The 19266-nt window shown below is 41.8% G+C and overlaps 2 protein-coding genes across 5 annotated transcripts in view; both read left to right on the forward strand.

Annotated features, from left to right (window-relative positions):
• The window catches only part of LOC308281685 (G protein-coupled receptor kinase 4-like), an 86187-nt gene extending 82717 nt beyond the window's left edge, over positions 1-3470 (forward strand). The window contains 4 exon segments of the mRNA XM_080721931.1: positions 1116-1127; positions 1129-1165; positions 1168-1292; positions 3056-3470. Of these exon segments, the coding sequence (XP_080578057.1) occupies positions 1116-1127; positions 1129-1165; positions 1168-1292; positions 3056-3112 (231 nt within the window). The 3' untranslated portion in view covers positions 3113-3470.
• Positions 3471-9901: 6431 nt separating this feature from the next.
• htt (huntingtin) overlaps positions 9902-19266 on the forward strand; it is a 55224-nt gene continuing 45859 nt past the window's right edge. For all 4 annotated transcript variants that reach the window (XM_080720959.1, XM_080720961.1, XM_080720960.1 and 1 more), the window contains exons 1-8: positions 9902-10273; positions 14359-14442; positions 16052-16172; positions 16848-16907; positions 17066-17145; positions 17311-17449; positions 17797-17938; positions 18966-19144. In XM_080720959.1, coding sequence (XP_080577085.1) covers positions 10176-10273; positions 14359-14442; positions 16052-16172; positions 16848-16907; positions 17066-17145; positions 17311-17449; positions 17797-17938; positions 18966-19144 — 903 coding nt within the window. In that variant the 5' untranslated portion in view covers positions 9902-10175. The remainder of the gene's footprint in view (positions 10274-14358; positions 14443-16051; positions 16173-16847; positions 16908-17065; positions 17146-17310; positions 17450-17796; positions 17939-18965; positions 19145-19266) is intronic.

Here is a 19266-nt window from a genome sequence, read left to right on the forward strand (position 1 = left end):
CTATATCTGTAGATTATATTTTGGTTTGATAACCCTTTCTTAGACACAGCTAAATTGGTGTTATCAGCCGCTAGAGTTGGTGTCCCATTAACTTTACATTACAGGGAAAAAAAAGCTTAAAATTAATCTGCTTTAAGTAGCATAAGAGGGGTCAAACTAGGGGGTTTTCATGATACTGAATCCATTGCAAGCATCTGTTTTGCACGAAAAACATTCCTGGGGGGGGGGGGACGCACAGCAGCTAAAATCCCCACTTTAGGCCAATGCAGAGCTGCAACTTTGGCTGGGACGAGTAAACATAGACGTGAAAATAATGACATGTTGTTGTATCTCTATTATGGTCTTGTAAAATGAATGCTGTCTCAGATCATAAGGTATATTCCTGAAATAATAGAAATTTCCGACTAATCCACCAACAGCCATTTTGGCAGGCTGTGAAAGTGTTTAATGATGAGACCCAAAAAGACAGAAGAGATTGTTCTTTTAAAATAGCGTCATATTTCAACTGTGTTTAAAGGTAGTAGATGTAACTTGTAGTGGGTGTGCAGTGCGTCTATGTCAGAGGTCCACTCTTGTACAGGACGCTAGGGTTCATGTGGTCGTTAAGGCCAACCTGACCAGGATTTCAAACCCAGCCATGGTGTGCTTTTCCCGATAAAAGTCGGGATATGGTTTTATATTAAATAACACTCACGCTGGGTCATTGGGACCCGCGGGTGAAAGAAACCTCAATCTCCCGAGATCCTTTGGGTGATGACGTCTCAGGAAGGGAATAATCTCCATTGGCTTCAATGCATTGCTCTGCAGAAAAACTGCTTTATCTCTGAATTTTTCTCCAAATCGCGTTGATCGCATGAGAAATGCTTTTTTTCACCGGCCCATATCTAAGCGACGGACAGCCGGGGTAACAATTTTTCTTTCCGTGTGAAAGAAAACACTTTGATCGATATGACCAACATAGTGAATTTCCCACAACATGGACACCAATCGTGGTCTTCAAAAATAAATTAAAAATTACATATATTTTTTTCCTTTTCATCCCCCAAAATAGCAGAGATAGAACGGCTATTTACCTATATGGGCTTAAGTGGTAACTTGGCATCTCCCCCTGTAGGATGATCGAGATGCGAGTGCTTCAAAGAAATCAATGTCTACGAGACGGATGGACACTGTGCTCTGACCTGGATGTGAACCGACCTAACCCTCCTCCAAAGAGAGGTTTCTTCTACCGCCTCTTCAGAAGAGAGGCAAGTGCTAGCACTCAGCTACTGTCCGAGGGGGTGGGGGCTAAGGTACTTTCTTTCTTTCTTTCTTCTTCCTTTTTTCTTTTCTCTTTTTTCTCCTTTTCTTGTCTAGGCAAAAATACACCCCACAGGCCATTGCTCCTCGTCCTCAGTGAACTTGCAGGGATCATGTGAGGAAGAAGCAACAGGATATGACTGATCATGCTTTCATGTCCAATTATCTCTTCCCAAGTATACACGGTGCTTAGGATGACTTGGGACAATGGCTTTCTTTCCTTTCCCCTATTCTGTGCCCTTGGGGAGGGGGGGGGGGGGGTTTGAGAATCTCAGCCCCTTGTTTATGCCTTTACATTTTTCCTTTCTGTATTTATTATCACGTTACCCTTGGCAATAGTGTGTTGAAGGTGGAGGAAATGCACTGTAAGAAGCAGGTTCGAATAATGGAGGGTTGTGGTCACAGGGAAACTCAATATCCAGTTGGATCCTCATTGTTTTTGCCTTTAACTTCAATCCTAGTGTCTACTAGTGCGCTATTCTGGGCATGTCATAATAGGCAAACATGTGGAAAAAATAGCAGATGTATGAGCTCATCATGTTGTGAGCTTGTAGATTGTCTATTTTTGGCAAAGAGATTTGGTGTAGATTAGGAAAAAAAATCAAACCCAAGTGAGGGGTTGTGTGTGTGTGTGTGTGTTGTGTGTGTGTGTGTGTGTGTGTGTGTGTGTGTGTGTGTGTGTGTGTGTGTGTGTGTGTGTGTGTGTGTGTGTGTGTGTGTGTGTGTGTGTGTGTGTGTGTGTGTGTGTGTGTGTGTGCGCGGGTGTGCGCGGGTGTGCGTGTGTGTGTTTATTGCAGTTGATGCTCAGGCTAGACTCAACAGCACCCTCTTTTGTCACTCTGTGGAACTCAGGGCTACATACAGACTCACACAGAGACACGGATACACACACAGCCATGCTATGGAGCGGTCTACCACCGCTCAAAAAGTAGTGGGTCAAGGATAGAGCCCTGGGGGACACAGTCTAAATATATGTATATAGGATTTAAGTAGTTAATTAAATTATGCAGATTATAAAAATATGCTGGCACAAGGATATGGATCAACTCTCCATTATGGCAGTAAGGCAGAGTATCAACTAACGGGTGATTGAGGAACCCTCTGCTCCTTTGTTGGGCTTAAGGTTGCTAACAGGTTGTCCTCACTTTATATCAGTGGTTCTCAACATGTTACCCCAGGGGGTCCCCAGCAAAATGAGTTAATGAATCAGTTTAACCACTGTGAACTTACAGTATATACTTTGTCTATTTGAAAACCCCTAACGCGTCAACATGTTGTGAGCTTGTACATCTGAGTTTTCTGTTTAAAAGGAGGAATTTAGGATGTCTGGTGTCTGTATGCTCCTTGGAGCGTTAGGACCCGACTTCCAATCTGACCCCTGCCTTGTCCAGCATGTCTCTTCTCTCTTTGTCCTTGGTTTCCGGTCTCTCTCTCTACACTATGTTTGGAATAAAGCGCACAAAATGCCTGAAATACATCTTAAAAGATTAATTCATGCTCAACAGTATTGGTATATCTTTCAATCCAGCGTCCCTATTTTGGACATTTAATGACGAATGTCATCAAAATGTTCGAAAATAGACAATCTACCGGCTCATCTCATTGAAATGCGTTGTGAGCTTGTAGATGGGCAACTTTTGCTATTCATTGTACAATGGCACATATAGGGACTTAGTGTAACAACTGTTGGAAAGATACTGTATGATAGTCAGTTGACAATTAATGAAGATGCAAATATTTGTTTGGCTCTCTCCAGGTTTGTTTTAAGAGTGGCTACAGTGACGATGAGAATGAAGAGCCCTCACGACTTTAAACCACTCCCCCTCCCTCCTCCCGCCCCCACCCGCCACCCCACCCCCGCCGCCGACCTCTACCAACAACTCCACCCGAGCGCAAATCTTACGAACTCGATGAATGTTGACCTGTATTTATGAGCTGTATTAAAAGTGTATTATAATTAAAGAAAAAAGTATGAGTTTAAAGATTTTGTACATTTGTACTTGAATTATGTCTAGATGTATATTTTCACTAAAGGTTGTATTGTACAAAAAGCCATAAAAGTACCACTTGAATGCATACATAACAGTTTTTTTAATTTCCTTTTTCTTTTTGAATGAATATGGAAAATGTGTATCGAGGATTTCCCCCCCCCCCTTCCTAGTCCCCCCCCCCCCCCCCCCCCCCCAGAAGCACAGTACCAGTAGTCTTTTTTTATTTTATTTTATTTCTCTATGTAGCATAATGGCCTTTGTTTTGTATGTGCTGTACGTTTGTTGTTATTGATTTGGCCAATGTGACATGTTTTAGCACATCAAGTTCACCTTGTTCCAAACTACCCCTCCTACACCCATAGTATCCTAAGCAAATCTGAATGAAAGGCATGGATTCCAAGTGAATTTTCCATGTTTGTGCCATGCTGCTTAAACCTATCCATTTGTTCCCCTGAGCTACACCTTTAGGTCAAATGACACAAGTGGTTGGTTTGGACGTCTGCGCCACGATAATCCCTCTCCCTCCCCTTATCCCATAGGCAGGTTGGACTGGAAGGGTATGTACTCTATGGATGGCTGATGTTGATATTAGGCAGCTGTGTGGCTGATGTTGATATTAGGCAGCTGTGTGTGGATATTGGCATAAGCAAATGGTCATTTCATGATGCATGCAGTGACAGTGAGCATTCCTGCCAGCCCTATTTAGTCATTTTTAGGCTTGAAGGGGTGCAGAAGACTAATTCACATTTTGATCGCCGTTTGTGTGTCCTTTGCGAGGCACAACTGTTAAGTACATGTGTGTGTTACGATATTCACTCACAAGGGACATCTAATGCTTCTTCATTTCCCAGATGTCTTGGTAAAATCTTTTTTTTTTGGTGTGTGAAAAGATTGCATGTGTAATACAGAACTTCTTTCAGATGAATACAGCCCTTTTACAGTACCTTTCAGTCCATATCATAAGTTGTCAGAAGTAAGAGAGTTGACTGTGAACATCAGTTAAATAAGGATGGTGAGGACAGTGACGATGAAGCCATATCTCAGATCTGTCTTGCAGTTGAAGCAGGCTTGATTCACACAACATATTGCTTTCATATCCAACTAGCTTCAGTGTTCAGAATGAGTAAAGAAGAAACATCCTGATTTGGACTGTTTACCTAATGCACCTTTTGCCTGTTGATCAGATAGCACAGTGCCTCCACTAATCCAATAATTAACCACTTTAACCCCTATTTATCATTATAGGTGAGAATGTTCCAAAAGAATATAGATAACATTTAAGAAAATTACACATCTACGAGCCCACAAGTGTCGTGAGCTAGAAGTTCAGTTATTTTCTAAATAATTTCAAAACGATTTTGAAACCTTCTAAGTGGTTAAAAAGAAGAATCATTCCTATTCCATCAAAATTCCATCTGTTGCACTTCCATAGGAATTACTTGTTTATGATACAACTCCAGCCTGTACAGATAACCATTACATTATGTCCAGGAAAATGCAACAACTTGTAGAATAACATTTTGTGTTCACTTTCATAACACACAATAGGAGTCAGTTCCTTCCAGGTCAACCAGTCGTGGTCAAATTGTTTATCAGTATGTTTCATAATGATAGATCATGTCAGTCACTTATGATCAATATTATGTACTTTATATTTGCAGTTCAGATGCATCTTAAGCCATTTTGACAACGGTATAATTTATCCTTACCTGCCCCTGCCCACTCCTGTTTTAATGCTGTGAAAACCAGACCTGGATCTGATGGCTTTGTGTGTGCATATTATACTGTATCTATAATCCATAAACAACTATTGATTTATGTCAACTTAATGAAGTTGATTTGTCATATAGGATTAATACAAATCTAAATCTAAATCAGCCACACTAATTTTCTCAGTAAGGGTTCAAGTATCTAAACTGATCAAATTTGACTACCGGTATGCAGATTTTTCAGAATGTCTGTGCACAATGGAAAACGGTTATGACAACATTTGATCATTTAACACTTTGCATAGGCGTTTGAATTCCATTTTTAGAAAAATGGTACAGTTGTAGATCTCAAAATTTCGAATAGATTTCAAAAGATGACTTGGGTGGTTGAGGAATCCTTGTCCCTTACAGTACATTCCATTTGTCAGATCAGGACTGTCATAGTGCATCAAGCTCCAGTGGTTGGCTTGTCGTCACTTGAGTTTCTAAGTGTCTTGTTATATACATATACAGTATACCGTATATATTTTTTTGTTTTTGTTTTCTCTCAGGCACATTTCAAAGCCAATTTCTCTTGCGGATGTAGATTTTAGCCTTTTAGCTGTTAGCCTCAAAAACCTTGTAAATGATGTATTTCTAACATGTACCTAAGCTTTTTATCACACACACACACACACACACACACACACACACACACACACACACACACACACACACACACACACACACACTACTGTACACACACAATGGTACACAAGGAAAAGGTGTTTGCCATCCATATAGCAGTAAAGAAATGTTTAGTTTCATTGCACTAAGGTGTATTTTGATAATGACTATAGGATGTGTCTTTGACTCTTTTACCCTTTTGACAATGATACCAAAAGCACGATTAAACAAACAAATTGTATTCTTTGTTTGTCCTTCCCTAAAGAACTTAACAAAAGACTGACAGCCTTTATTCTATGTGCCAATTATCATCTGTTACATCCTCACACTCAAACATTTTTGTTTTCAACCTCTGTCCCTCCTTCCATTCTGATAGACGTCCTACACATAAAAAGGAACTTTAAACAGCTCATTTTTTTTGAATGTCTGCACTAAGTGCATTGTATTGCCTGTTTAAAAAGAAAGAAAAGGAGAAAAAAAATACATATGTTTTATTATTCAAGCATGTATTGGTTTGTAAAACTTCAGGTTCCTTGTATATGTAAATGATGATCTTCTAGTGCCAACATATCACACTGGTATCTGAGGATATAACTTTATAAATGACAAGATGACCAGCTGACTGTCCTGTTTGAATACAAGTATCTCCTTCCCTCCTGCCTTCATTTAAAGTAGTGATAGTGATGGTGCCCCAACGCACGCACACGCACAAAATCCAAAACAAAACTGGGGTGTCACTCACCAGAGGTATTTAAAAGGCAGTGTCTGTTCTACCTGTGTGAGATAATAACTACCGAATCCCGATATATCATTGGAAGCTAACCGGCGCTTCGCTTTCATCAGTCCAGATCAGATCAATTTTCCTGGAGGGAAGGAAGGACTGATGTATTTTCTTGGTATTCAAACAGAGTCTTTGACTTTACTTTTTTCTTTTTTTTTTCTTTACTTTTTTTTTTGTACAGTCATGTCGTTCAACCACTGCAGTCATTGTAATTCTTGTACAAGTTGTATCACTGGTTGTTGTACCATATCTGACATTTGTAATTATGAAATAATACACTGCCGTTTGTATAAAAACATACTTTTTGTCTCTTTTTGTATTTGGTATTTATAAACCAGTGTGTCTGTGTGTGTGGGGTGAGGGGGCTATTTGATCCCAATTAAACTCACCAATAACTAGAAAGGTGCAATTCTGGGAAATTACAAGTGTGGTTGCACGGACGCGAGTTGTGAGGAATCTACTGGGCAATTAATTCTGTCTAATACCATTATATTATATATTGTGATGACCAAAAGCTTAATTTTCTTTTGTGCAACGGTTAACAAAAAGCAGGTTAACTTTGCTGGCAAACAATTCTCGGACCTAGAACAATAGAGGGTATGCGCATCCAGAAAGTGGCAAATCAAGTAGCAAAATGAGTTTAACATTGTTTAACGTTGTTTAATGCAATTAGATAGGACTTTTCTGTTTGGATGTATGGGCTGCCACTCAGTAGGCGTTCCTGCATAACTTTCGGGTATGATGATGTCACGCGCATACCCTCTATAAGTGTGTTGCCTATAGCAACCACACTAATTCCTGTACAGATCCTTCTCAAAAAATTAGAATATTGTGTAAAAGTTAATTTTCTTCTGTAACATAATATTTTTTTTAAACTTTCATATAGTTTAGATTCATTGTGCATGCAGTGACATATTCAAAAGTTTTTTTTTGTTTTAATTTAGATTTTTATGGCATACAGCTCATGAAAATCAAAAATCCATATCTCAAAATATTAGAATATTCCACACAGCCACTCAAAATAAGCATTTATAATACAGAAATGTCAAAGTTCTGAAAGGTTATGTTAATTTATGCGCTCAGTACTTTGTATGGAATACTTTTGAACAAATTCCTTCATCAGTGGGGCGTGGCATGAAGGTGGTCAGCCTGAGGTACTGCTGAAGTGTTATGGAAGCCCAGGTTTGCTTTGATAAGAGGCCATAAGTTTTGGCTTTTAGTAGTTTTGGCTCTGTGGGCAAGTGCCAAGTGCTTCTGGCTAAAATAAATCATCTCAATAAAGCTTGTCAACCTACGGAAGCATTAAGTGCTCTAAAATCCCTGGGTAGATGACTGTCTTGACTCTGAACTTGATAAAACGCAGTGTGGGCAAAACCAGCATTGCATTGTATTGCAGGTGTTGGTGCACTGTGTTTTATCAAGTTCAGAGTCAACACAGCCATCTACCTGGGGATTTTAGAGCACTTTGCACTTCTGTAGGTTGACAAGCTTTAAGGAAATGATGATTTCCTTTAGCCAGAAGCACTTGGCACCTGCCCACAGAGCCAAAACTACAGTAACTGGTGTAGTGACCATGGTATTACTAGCCTTAACTGACCAGCAAACTCGCCTGACCTGAAACCCACAGAGAATCTGTGTTGTGTTGTCAAGAGGAAGATGACAGACACCAGACTCAACCACACAGATGAGCTTATGGCCTCTATAAAAGCAAACCTGGGCTTCCATAACACCTCAGCAGTACCTCAGGCTGACCACCTTCATGCCACGCCCCACTGATGAAGGAATTTGTTCAAAAGTACTGAGTGCATAAATTAACATAACCTTTCACAACTTTTACATTTCTGTATTATAAATCCTTCTTTTGAGTGGCTGTGTGGAATATTCTAATATTTTGAGACATGGATTTTTGATTTTCATGAGCTGTATGCCATAAACATCAAAATTAAAACCAAAAAAGCTTTTGAATATTTCACTGCATGCACAATGAATCTAAAATATATCAAAGTTTAAAAAGATCTATTATGTTACAGAAGAAAATGAACTTTTAAACAATATTCTAATTTTTTGAGAAGGATCTGTACACTTTTGATGGTGTCTGGATTAGAGGATGACATTTGACAGGAATTCCCGCGGGTCCCGTGGGTCCCGTGGGATTCCCGCAGGACAGGAGTCAAATTTGTATTAATGCCAGGATCGGGACGGGACAGGAATGAAAATCAACAGGAGTGGGCAGGAGCGGGAATCATCCCAGACCAGTTCATCAAATCACAGAAATAAATTGCACAGGAAAGTGAGGTCTTTGAACTGCAAACATTATAAAATTATACATTATATAATAATAAACATGATATCAAATATAATATGGATCAAAATAGAAAAACATCTGCGCGATTTTATTTTTTTATATTTTTTCGGGAGCGGGATGTGAACGGGAGTGATTTTGACCAGGAGCGGGATGGGACCAGGAGTTATTGTACAGGAGTGGGACGGGATTTATTTTTTTACTCTGGCCCAGGATTGGGATGGGACAGGATTTTTTCTGCGGGAGTGGGACGGGACAGGAGTGAAAATCCACTCCCTTGTCATCCTCTAGTCTGGATATGGTCCTCAATACCACTGTAGGTCCTTTTCTCTAGTCTAGACCTTTTATAGATCGTGGGAAATTCAAATTCATTCAGGCTGCCTGCGGTAGGCTACAGTAGCGTACCGGTATACAGATTTGAGTATTTCCCTTCTCCCTTGTGCACTAGCTGGAATAATTGTCAGTGTGTGTGTGTGTGTGTGTGTGTATACTGTAGTAAGCCTGTAGTAAGAGAGAATAGAATTCCTTTTTCCTCCTTTTGTTTCACGTTCACATGATGAGATAACTGAGAACTCTCACAGCAGCAGGTACACAGTACATCATTGGTTCTCAAAGTGGGGTCCGGGGACCCCCAGGGGTCCTTGAAGGAGTTCCAGGGGTACCCAGCTAAATGATAGTTAGGAACCAAATGGGTATGTAACTCTCAGAGATTTAGAAATGCCATAATAAAGCCTAAAATGCATGTCAAACTGGGGTTCCTTGAAATTAAAATAGTTGGGAATCACTGCTAGAGCCATAAAAATCTCATGGGGGTCCCTGGGCATCTTTTCAGATGGGGGTCCGCGGGCTAATATTAAAGTGTCAATTTGGGGGTCCTTGACACAAAAAGTTTGAGAAGCAAGCATTACAGTCAGTCAGTAATACTCAGTAGGCCTATGATCTCCTCATCAGAGAAGCTGCACGCATTCTCAGCAGCAACCCCGTGACTCTAAAAAACAACCCTCCCCGCCCCTCCGATTGGTTCTTTCCCACCGTCCGTCAGGGAAAACTCCCGGCGTGATTGGCCCCTGCCGTCGCGCACCCCGCCCCCCTGTCAAACTGTCACATCTCCCACTTCCTTGTGAGAATTTGTCAGCCAGGGCAACAACAACGACGTACATCATCAAAAAGAAGATGGCTTTTCATCAAGCGGCATCGTCCCATTCATTAACGGCTTCTATGGTGAAGAAATAAAGGAGCTGTCCGCCACTAAACACCACGGTGGCGCAGCGTCGCCAGTAGCTGTCTGCGAGCAGTGCTGCCGCTGCCCGCCGCTCACTTCCCAGTCTGCTTGCTGTTTTGTCGCCACCGTGATAGCCATAAGCCCCAATTGTAAATATTAGCCAGCTAAAGCTAGCCCTAAGCTAGCGACTCAACTGGCTGCTAAAATGGCCACCATGGAGAAGCTGATGAAGGCCTTTGAGTCTCTCAAGTCATTCCAGCAGCAGCAGGGACCGCCGAGTGCCGAGGAGATGGTCCAGAAACAGTAAGTCAACACTGTCCCATGATGAGCACTGCTCCCCGGCTAGGCTAGCACACCCCGTTTATACTGGGGTTGTGTTGGGTTTACCAACACCTACCAACCTGAAGGAAGCTAAGCTAAGTGCAAGCTAGTCGTCAATGGCACATTCAATGCATCTGGTTTATATACTATTAGTCATCAGGCTAGAGATGTGCATGTATGTTATACATACATTTATACCCTCACCTGACAAATAACGTTCATTTCTAACTAACGCAGCAAACGTTGGTTAGCTAAAATGCGCATGCATGCACCTGCCAAAGTAGCTGTCTTGGACACCAGCTTCATTAACAGACTGGATTTGCTTTGGTTATTGATTTATGGGACACGATTTACTAGACAGGCCTCCACATAGTGGTGTTAGAACAGTAGCCTGCTCTACTGTGATTTGGTTTAGGTTCAGTGGATAGGCTCTAGTAGTAACGACAACAGCATCTTTGACTTGCCCTCCTCCCCCAGCCCATCTTAAACCATCCCTGACACTAGGTACCATTACTCTGCTTCTTCCCTTGCCTTTCGTCAGAACTGGCAAGAGAAAAGTGTTGGTAGGCTCTGTGATGGTAATAGTGGCGGGTTGTTTGTGTTCACTGGTCAAGTGAAATGCATAATTGTACATTTTCCTCCTAAATGGGAAATTTGGTTTGCATGAGCGTGTAAGACAGTCATAATGTTAAATAGGTTGGATATACTACATAAACAAATAAGACTCTCATTGCATAAGACTTAGATTTCAGGGGTTCTTTGATCTTATGATCTAATGCCCTACAGATCACCATGGCATGGAACAAGGCAGTCTGTGGTGCGCTGCTCTTTACAGAGGACGCGTGTCACACTGATTTAGCACGTGCATGATATGACTGCTGGTTTCTGAAAGACATTTCGTCACAGGAATTATCTTTGCACCATGATAATCCAAACATGGTTAACACAACCACAGTAAATATCCAGTACAAAATAGTCCAGTAGATTTCGTATGCCCGTTTGGAGTATAATCTATGCATGTACACCAAGTACAGACTGTACTTAGTGTACATGCATAGATTAGGGTTGTCAAGTTGACAACCCTAATCTATGCATGTACACATGTTGACAACTTGTCAACATTGGACGGTCAGAATCCAGGAGATTTGTTTTTTGGGGGGTGCACGGAACTCCCCAACCGGGGTCTGGGGGTCCTCTCCCCAAAACCTCTTAACAGATATATAATTTCAACATAGTAGATGTAATTTCCTGTGTTCTGGTGAATTTTGGGAGTTTGATACCAAATCCAGGAGAAATCCAGGAGATTTGCCAATCCAGGAGATTCCCAGGAGATGGGGTCAAAATCCAGGAGACTCCTGGGTAATCCAGGAGCATTGACAAGCCTGTATTACAGTACACATAGATAGATGTAATGGACTCTAAGCCCAAATATTTTACCACTTGACCAGGGGAGATTTTGGGCTTTCATGCATGGTCTTCGGGTAGTGTCTCTGAGGAACAACTCTTGTTTCATCACATCACATATAACATTTAGTCAAACTCACAAAGATGAGAAGAAGATTAAACGTTTTCAACTGTGGTGGGCTTGTGGCCATGTTTGTAATCTACAGCGAGGTAACCCATTGTGTCATTTGCAACACATTTGCCTGCACTAACTTGCTACCTGTCATACCAGCCATAGGGCTTATCAATAATCACCCGAAAAGACTTTTATCACTCCCTTTAGCCAGGGAAAGTGAAGAAATGCATGTACGGTATATGTACATGCATTTCTCAGGCCAGCATTTTTCACCAGTTAAGCAGAATGCCTACTAAGGTGATTTAGCCATGGACTTATCCCTGATTTGTTCTATAAAACAATTATTGTGTCACATTGGTTGCTCTTACAGTCTCTCTCTTGCCATGGCCACACACACACACACACACACACAAAGATAATACAGAGGCATGCTCCCACATGCCACATTCCCTGTAAAGCTGTCAAAACTCCCACGTCCTGCTCATGTCAGACGTTTTTTTATCACCCAGAATCCCACTCATCTCGAGATGGAAACTTTGACATCTTAGTCTTCATATATAGAGCTGCGAAGTTTGACGTCATTTACACATCCTACCTGGGTCCCGTTTTCCCCCCATTCTGAATTCCCAAAGACTTTTTTCATATCGCGTCATATAAGAACTGTGTTCCAAACATATACAAATTATCTCAGTGGTTTGACTCATATGGATATGAAGAATCAACTGATGGTGAGAAAACCCGCTAATGTTACTGTCGTCGAATTAGTTACTTTTTTCACCAGAAAAACTGTATCAAATATGAGTGACTGACTATCATAAACCATACAGAGCCACCTACCCGACAATATCGCAGAGACCGTTTTTTTTTGGACCACAATTTTCATATGAGACGATTCTAAGATGACTCAATGTTCTTCTCCATAGAGAAATTACTTCCGCAAACCGGAGGATGAGCGAGTGACCTCATGACTTCGTTACTCTATTATATGCAGGTTGATTTGAGATGAATGGAACTGTAATCTGAAGCTGAAGATAATAATGTAGAGTTTTGGCAGAAATTAAGGACCACGCCAGTCTTACTACAGTACATGCCATTCATTGTTTATTTTCAACATCATCCACCTAAACCTCGATCATGTTTCCCAAGATTGCTTTATTTGTGAGATATCTTGTTTCTTGTTTGCTTACATTCTGTCCATATTCCCTTTACCAGGGGTCTTCAATGTTGTGTTTCATATGTATAATCATAGGCTATAACCCCAGCAGTACCTCCTCGGACCCCCTGTTGAAGACCTCTGCACTATACATTACAGAATGCACCTGGAATTGTTAGTGAACATTAGCTGTAACTCTTTCAAGTTCAAATTCTAGTTCGAAATGCAGCAGTTGTAAGGAACTTGTATTAAACTTTGGCTTAACAGTAATAGTATTGTTGTCGTTGTAGTTTTTTAAGTGTAGTGATTTTCAAAAGGGTGATTTACCTATACCAAGCAAATGGAAAGTCTCTTACAGTGCTTTCACACATTTCAACATAAATTACAGAGAATGAGGTTTGAAAATGTAAACCGAAATCTATTAAAATATACAGTACACTTTATATACTTGCGCAAACAAAATTAGTTGGACGGGCTATCTCTGTCAATGGTGGGAAGTCAAAATTAGACTGGTATGTTCTTTTATTATCTTAATTAGTATCTTGCCTTTCTTGTCTCATTGTGAGATAAGAGCTTGTGTCTTTGAGGTAAACCTCTGCTTTAGATTGAAATCAAAGGGGGCACGGTGGCGCAGTCAATAGTGCTGTCGCCTCAGCTAGAAGGTCCTGGGTTCGATTCCCGCCGGGGGACACTGTGGGTGCTGGGGGCGTGTTCCCTCCTCTGCGTCATCAGTGCCCACACCCTAGGTGGGGTTGGCAAAAGGGCCTTTCTGTGTGGAGTTTGCATGTTCTCCCCGTGTCTCCTAGGGTAGATACCCTCACAAAAACATGCAGTAATCCTGGTCTCTATAAAGCCTCCCCCTGGCCAGCCGGGGCGCCTGATGGAGGGGAATGGAACTGGTTGGAATAACGTGTTCCTTCCACGCGCTACGTCCAACCGGGGAAGCTCCCCCTGTCAGGTGATAAGAAGCGGCCTGCTCACTCCTCATGCATTGAAGGAAGCATGAGCTCAGTTCGGGGCCCTCCCCAGGTTGTCAGAGGGAGAGTAGAGCCCAGGATCACAGCTTAGGCAATTGGCACCGGGTGAAAAAATGGGTTACAAAAATCGTGGGATAAAAATTTTGAAAAAAAAATAAAAAAAATAGATTGAAATCAAAGCTGGCCTTCCTTTTTTGTAATACACCAGTTGTGCAGTGGATTTCTTTCTGGAGAAGGAAGGGATCTAAATATGGTGTTGTTGCCTTCTTCCTGATGTCCTGAATTTCACAAATATACTCTTTCTGTTTCTGAACCCTGCAACACTTTATCTCCTCAATTTCTTCTCTCCCCGTTTCCTTTCTTTCTTTCTTTCTTACTTTCAATTCTCCTCATGTTCCGTACCTCTGTCCTTCCGCAGGAAAAAGGAGCAGGCGACCACAAAGAAGGACAGAGTGACCCACTGCCTGACAATATGTGAGAACATTGTGGCTCAGTCTTTGAGGTAGGTAGGCCTGGCAGTATCTGAGCTATAGATTTCACCATTGTGAGATTTTATACACGATTAATTGACACTCTTATGCTGCATTCACACTGCAGATATATAGTTGAACGTTTTGCTTGGTAATTCAATGTAATCTCAATGGAAACCAGCTTTAAAGATAGAGGAGACGCTCAGGACAAAGCTTTGAAAGCTTTAAAGCTGGTTTCCATTGAGATTACATTGAATTACCAAGCAAAACGTTCAACTATATATCTGTAGTGTGAATGAGGCATAACACTTGCGATTAATGATTTAATTGTGTTTTTGTTGTTGACAATTACATTTCTGTTTGGCTTGTAGGATTTGAAATTGCATGGCAGATATGACACATAACCTAAATATACAAAGAAATGACTGACATATTTGACTTTATGCTTATTACTTAACACTTGGGCTGCCATTATCTTGGTAATTATTTGGCTGTAGAGTGCTGCCAATCACTTAAGCTTTATTTTGAAGAGCCCTGTAAACAAATAGAACTTGTATGCTTCCTGAGTTGCATCATGGGATATGTAGTGTTTTCGCTCACCAGCAGCCGCAGCAGCGACTGTTTACCTGGTAACCAGTTAACTTGTCTCTGGACAAGTTAACAGGGCCGTGGTGAGCCACCCCCCCTCCCCCTTATCACATTCCTGGACGAGATTGGCACCGGAAGTGTTAAAAAAGTACATTGATAGTAGAAATAGCCGATCTACAAGCTCGCGACGTGTTGAGCTATAAGCATTTTGATGGTGGGTTACAGATTTCTGTATCTGGTCCTGCTTGTTCTACTGATGGTAATTTAAATTACGTACCCTGTTTGAAATGGTCTGTGTCATATCATTTCCAAAGTCTTTAGTCAAGGTGCAGATGGAAACACACAACAAATTACATGCCACGTTTTATATATCACAGCCTTGAAGTTCACTGCTGAAGATTTCAGCCTGTTTCACATACATTTCCTGATTGAGCTGAACACATCATCGGTGACCTCCGTGTTGTTGACTAACATTGTCACACACACACACACACACACACACACCCACACACACACACACTCACTCACTCACTCACTCACTCACTCACTCACTCACTCACTCACTCACTCACTCACTTCTCGCTATCATACGCACCTTTCCATGAACATAATATTGTAACTGTAAAGTGAAACTGCAAGCCTGGGCCTCTACTCTGTAGTTTCCATCTTCTTAATTAGCCTGCAGGCTCATTCTCTGGTCCACCGACAGTAGGGAAGGCAAGCTGTAAGAAATACTTTTTTGTATTTCAAAATACAAACATTTTTTTCAAATAGTATTTAAAAATATGAAAAAGTATTTCAAATACATATTTCAAATACCGGTACATGTATTTCAAATACTGCCCATCTCTGAAGGTAGCCATAGCATGCAACTACCATACAATGCCCATAATCATCAATAAGCTGCCTCAATGACACATCCTGTCCCCACCAATTATATGTTTAACATGCTAGCTACTCTTGGTCTAATTGGGATTGTTCTACTGTGTTTCTGTTTGTCATTCTGTAATGACTCTTCTCCCTTTGCTTTTGTCTCTATGGCTCTGGGATCAGAACGTCTCCTGAGTTCCAGAAACTCCTGGGCATCGCCATGGAGATGTTTCTGCTCTGCAGTGATGACAGTGAATCAGATGTGCGGATGGTGGCTGATGAGTGCCTGAACAAAATTATCAAAGTGAGGAGGACCTATAATACTATTATGTTAAATCATTTCAGTCTTTTTTTGTCTTTCAAATTACACTTGTCAATCATTGATTTGACTGATGCACATTGCACAGGTTTTATTTAAAGGGGAATTTCTGAGGAGTGCTTTTCTCATGGCAATCTGATGTTATTCCATCCATTAACCAGTGGTAGAGGCGGGAAAAAATGACACTTTCTACCGAATTAGGTCTGAGCGGAGATGGGAGGGGTCTATTGAGAGTTTTCCTCTTTGTATCTATGCCACAGACATGAAACCTTTCGGCGTTAAAGCCGTTTCTTTGCAGCAGCAATGAATAGGAGCCTATGGAGATTTGTATGCTTCCTGGGTTGCGGCCGAGTTGCATCATGGGATATGTAGTGTTTTTGCTCACTCGCAGCAGCGCCAATATGAAAGTCAGATGTAAACAAAAAAAAGGAATTGTCAAGCGATGCAAATAAGCAATTTTGCAATAAATCTAATCGCTTGCGGTTTGAGCTGCCGAGGACTAGGGAAAAAAAACTAAAAACGCTACAGATAGATTTTTGGACATCAACATCGTCAGATTAACGTGGTAAAATGGCCAGTCCGGAACTTCCCTTTAATATGGTATAAAATGCATTGCTTTGGGATTCTTGAACAATGATTTGTGAATGAATCTGTCCACAGGCATTGATGGACTCCAACCTGCCTAGACTACAGCTGGAGCTGTACAAAGAGATTAAAAAGGTATGTTCACAATGAATATCACTGCTGAAAATGAATCCTGTTCATCATGTTAGAGTCTGGGGTTATTCTCACGTGCATTGTGAAAGTTTAAGTGCCCTATGCATGGTGTTTGCTAGGCGGTGAAGTAGGTTGATGATGTGTATGTGTATCGTTGGCAGAATGGTGCCTCTCGGAGCCTGAGGGCAGCTCTCTGGAGGTTTGCAGAGCTTGCCCACCTCATCAGACCACAGAAATGCAGGTATAAATGCTCAATGCAACACTGGAATAGAACGGTTAATTTGTTTTTATTTGTATTTGCATTCCGGTAGCAGTATTGTCACAGACGTCATCTCTCTCTTCTCGTTTATTCTATCTCCACACATGGCGGTTCCATCCCTTTGCTCCACCCTGGCTTTTTCTCCAGACCCTACTTGGTTAACCTGTTGCCGTGCCTAACCAGAATCACCAAGCGACAGGAGGAGTCTGTACAAGAGACGCTGGCTGCAGCCATGCCCAAGATCATGTCTGCCCTGGGGCACTTTGCCAATGATGGCGAGATCAAGGTGCAGTCTAATGCACACACAGCTACACACCTGTTATGTCATATTACTAATCGGTTACATTGCATGATAAGTTAACTCCTAAATAATTGTATTATTATCTTTGGATTTGCCCTCTCTTAAATGAAATGAATCTCTTTCCAAACCTAAGTTGATTATGCAACACAATAGTAGAGGACGCTCCAGTTAGATGCTCTTTTATATATACATTCATACACTGTGGAGGGCTAATGCTTAATTTATACTTAGTTGTATGCCTAAAATAGTAGATCTACAAGCTCACTACACGACCTGAAGCTTGAAGGATATCTTGGAAACAAATTGCTTATTGAATGTAATGTATGTGTCAGGTGCTGTTGAAGTCATTGGTAGCCAGCCTGAAGTCCAGCTCCCCCACCATCAGAAGGACAGCAGCCAGCTCAGCCGTCAGTGTGTGTCAACACTCCAGACGCAGCAGCTACTTCTATACATGGCTGCTTAATGTACTGCTGGGTACGACACACACACACACACACACACACACACACACACACACACACACACACACACACACACGTACCAGGAAATGAGCCTGAATGAGTTTGTAATATGAGCCACAGTTCATGTGCAGAGTGGAGCTCCGGTACAGAGAAATGAAAACCAACCATGGAGGTTGTGGGTTAAAATCCACCATTGTGCATCTTGCTTTGTCGGGCTTCTATGTGAACACAAGTGGCCGTGTTCGGGGAGGGATGTTGGGAGGGTGATTTGTCGCTGCATGTACTGTATGTAGTGTTGGGGCGGGAGGAGTAGGACGAAGGACCCAAGTCCTCCCGGTGGGGGCTCCTCACTGGCAGGCGAGTCAGTAGTGGGATACAACAGCAGTGACAACACAGACATGTTTGTTTGGGGCGGGGGAATGAATTGACATAAAGACAAAAAAAGGTAAATAATTGGCTACTACAACAACAACAAAAAAGAGTGAAAAAAATAGTGTGAAAAGATCAGGAAACTTACCCATGTTGTTTTGAGAAATAAGAGCCCAACTCATTGATCAAAAGGGGCCACAAAGCGAAATACGGTGACATTTGGCATTTAAAGTTAATGAAAAAGACATGCCAGTTTGCTTGTAATGGGGATCTTGGTGACAACATCATCAACAGCCAATGAGGGACCAGCCTTCTTGGTGATGTCACCATCAACAGATATACATAACAGGGCGTGCTCTGCTGGCGCACAAGTAGGCCATACATACATGGCCACGAGTGCACAGGCCGCAAGTTTGCACCTAGAGCGCAGTCTAGTTTCCTTTATATTTGTCTCTCCCATCCATCCTGCCATGATGCACAACACATTGCAGGATTGTGTAATTACAGATCATGTTTTGGAAACCCAACACACACACACACACACACACACACACACACACACACACACACACACACACACACACACACACAGTAGGCATACATCCTGATTTCCCATTCCTCACATTCAGACTAGACACCTGATTCACACCTTCTGTCCATCCCTTTGCTAGGTCTGCTGGTGCCAGTAGATGAGGAACACCCCAGCCACCTGATCCTCGGAGTGCTGTTAACACTGCGCTACCTGATGCCTCTACTGCAGCAGCAGGTCAACACCACCAGTCTCAAAGGCAGCTTTGGAGTTATGAGGAAAGAGGCTGATGTGCAGCCCACCCCCGAACAGCTACTGCAGGTAGACTGATAGAAATGATGTTTGCATGTGTATGTGTACTGGAGCCCTGCATGGGCCCAGAACTCTAGCCTGAGCCCAGCCCTGTCTGCAATGTATTAGCCTGAGCCTTACCGGAAACCCTA

The sequence above is a fragment of the Nannobrachium achirus genome, assembly GCF_963921795.1.
Source record: "Nannobrachium achirus genome assembly, chromosome: 3".
In the NCBI taxonomy this organism is placed as follows: Eukaryota; Metazoa; Chordata; class Actinopteri; order Myctophiformes; family Myctophidae; genus Nannobrachium; species Nannobrachium achirus.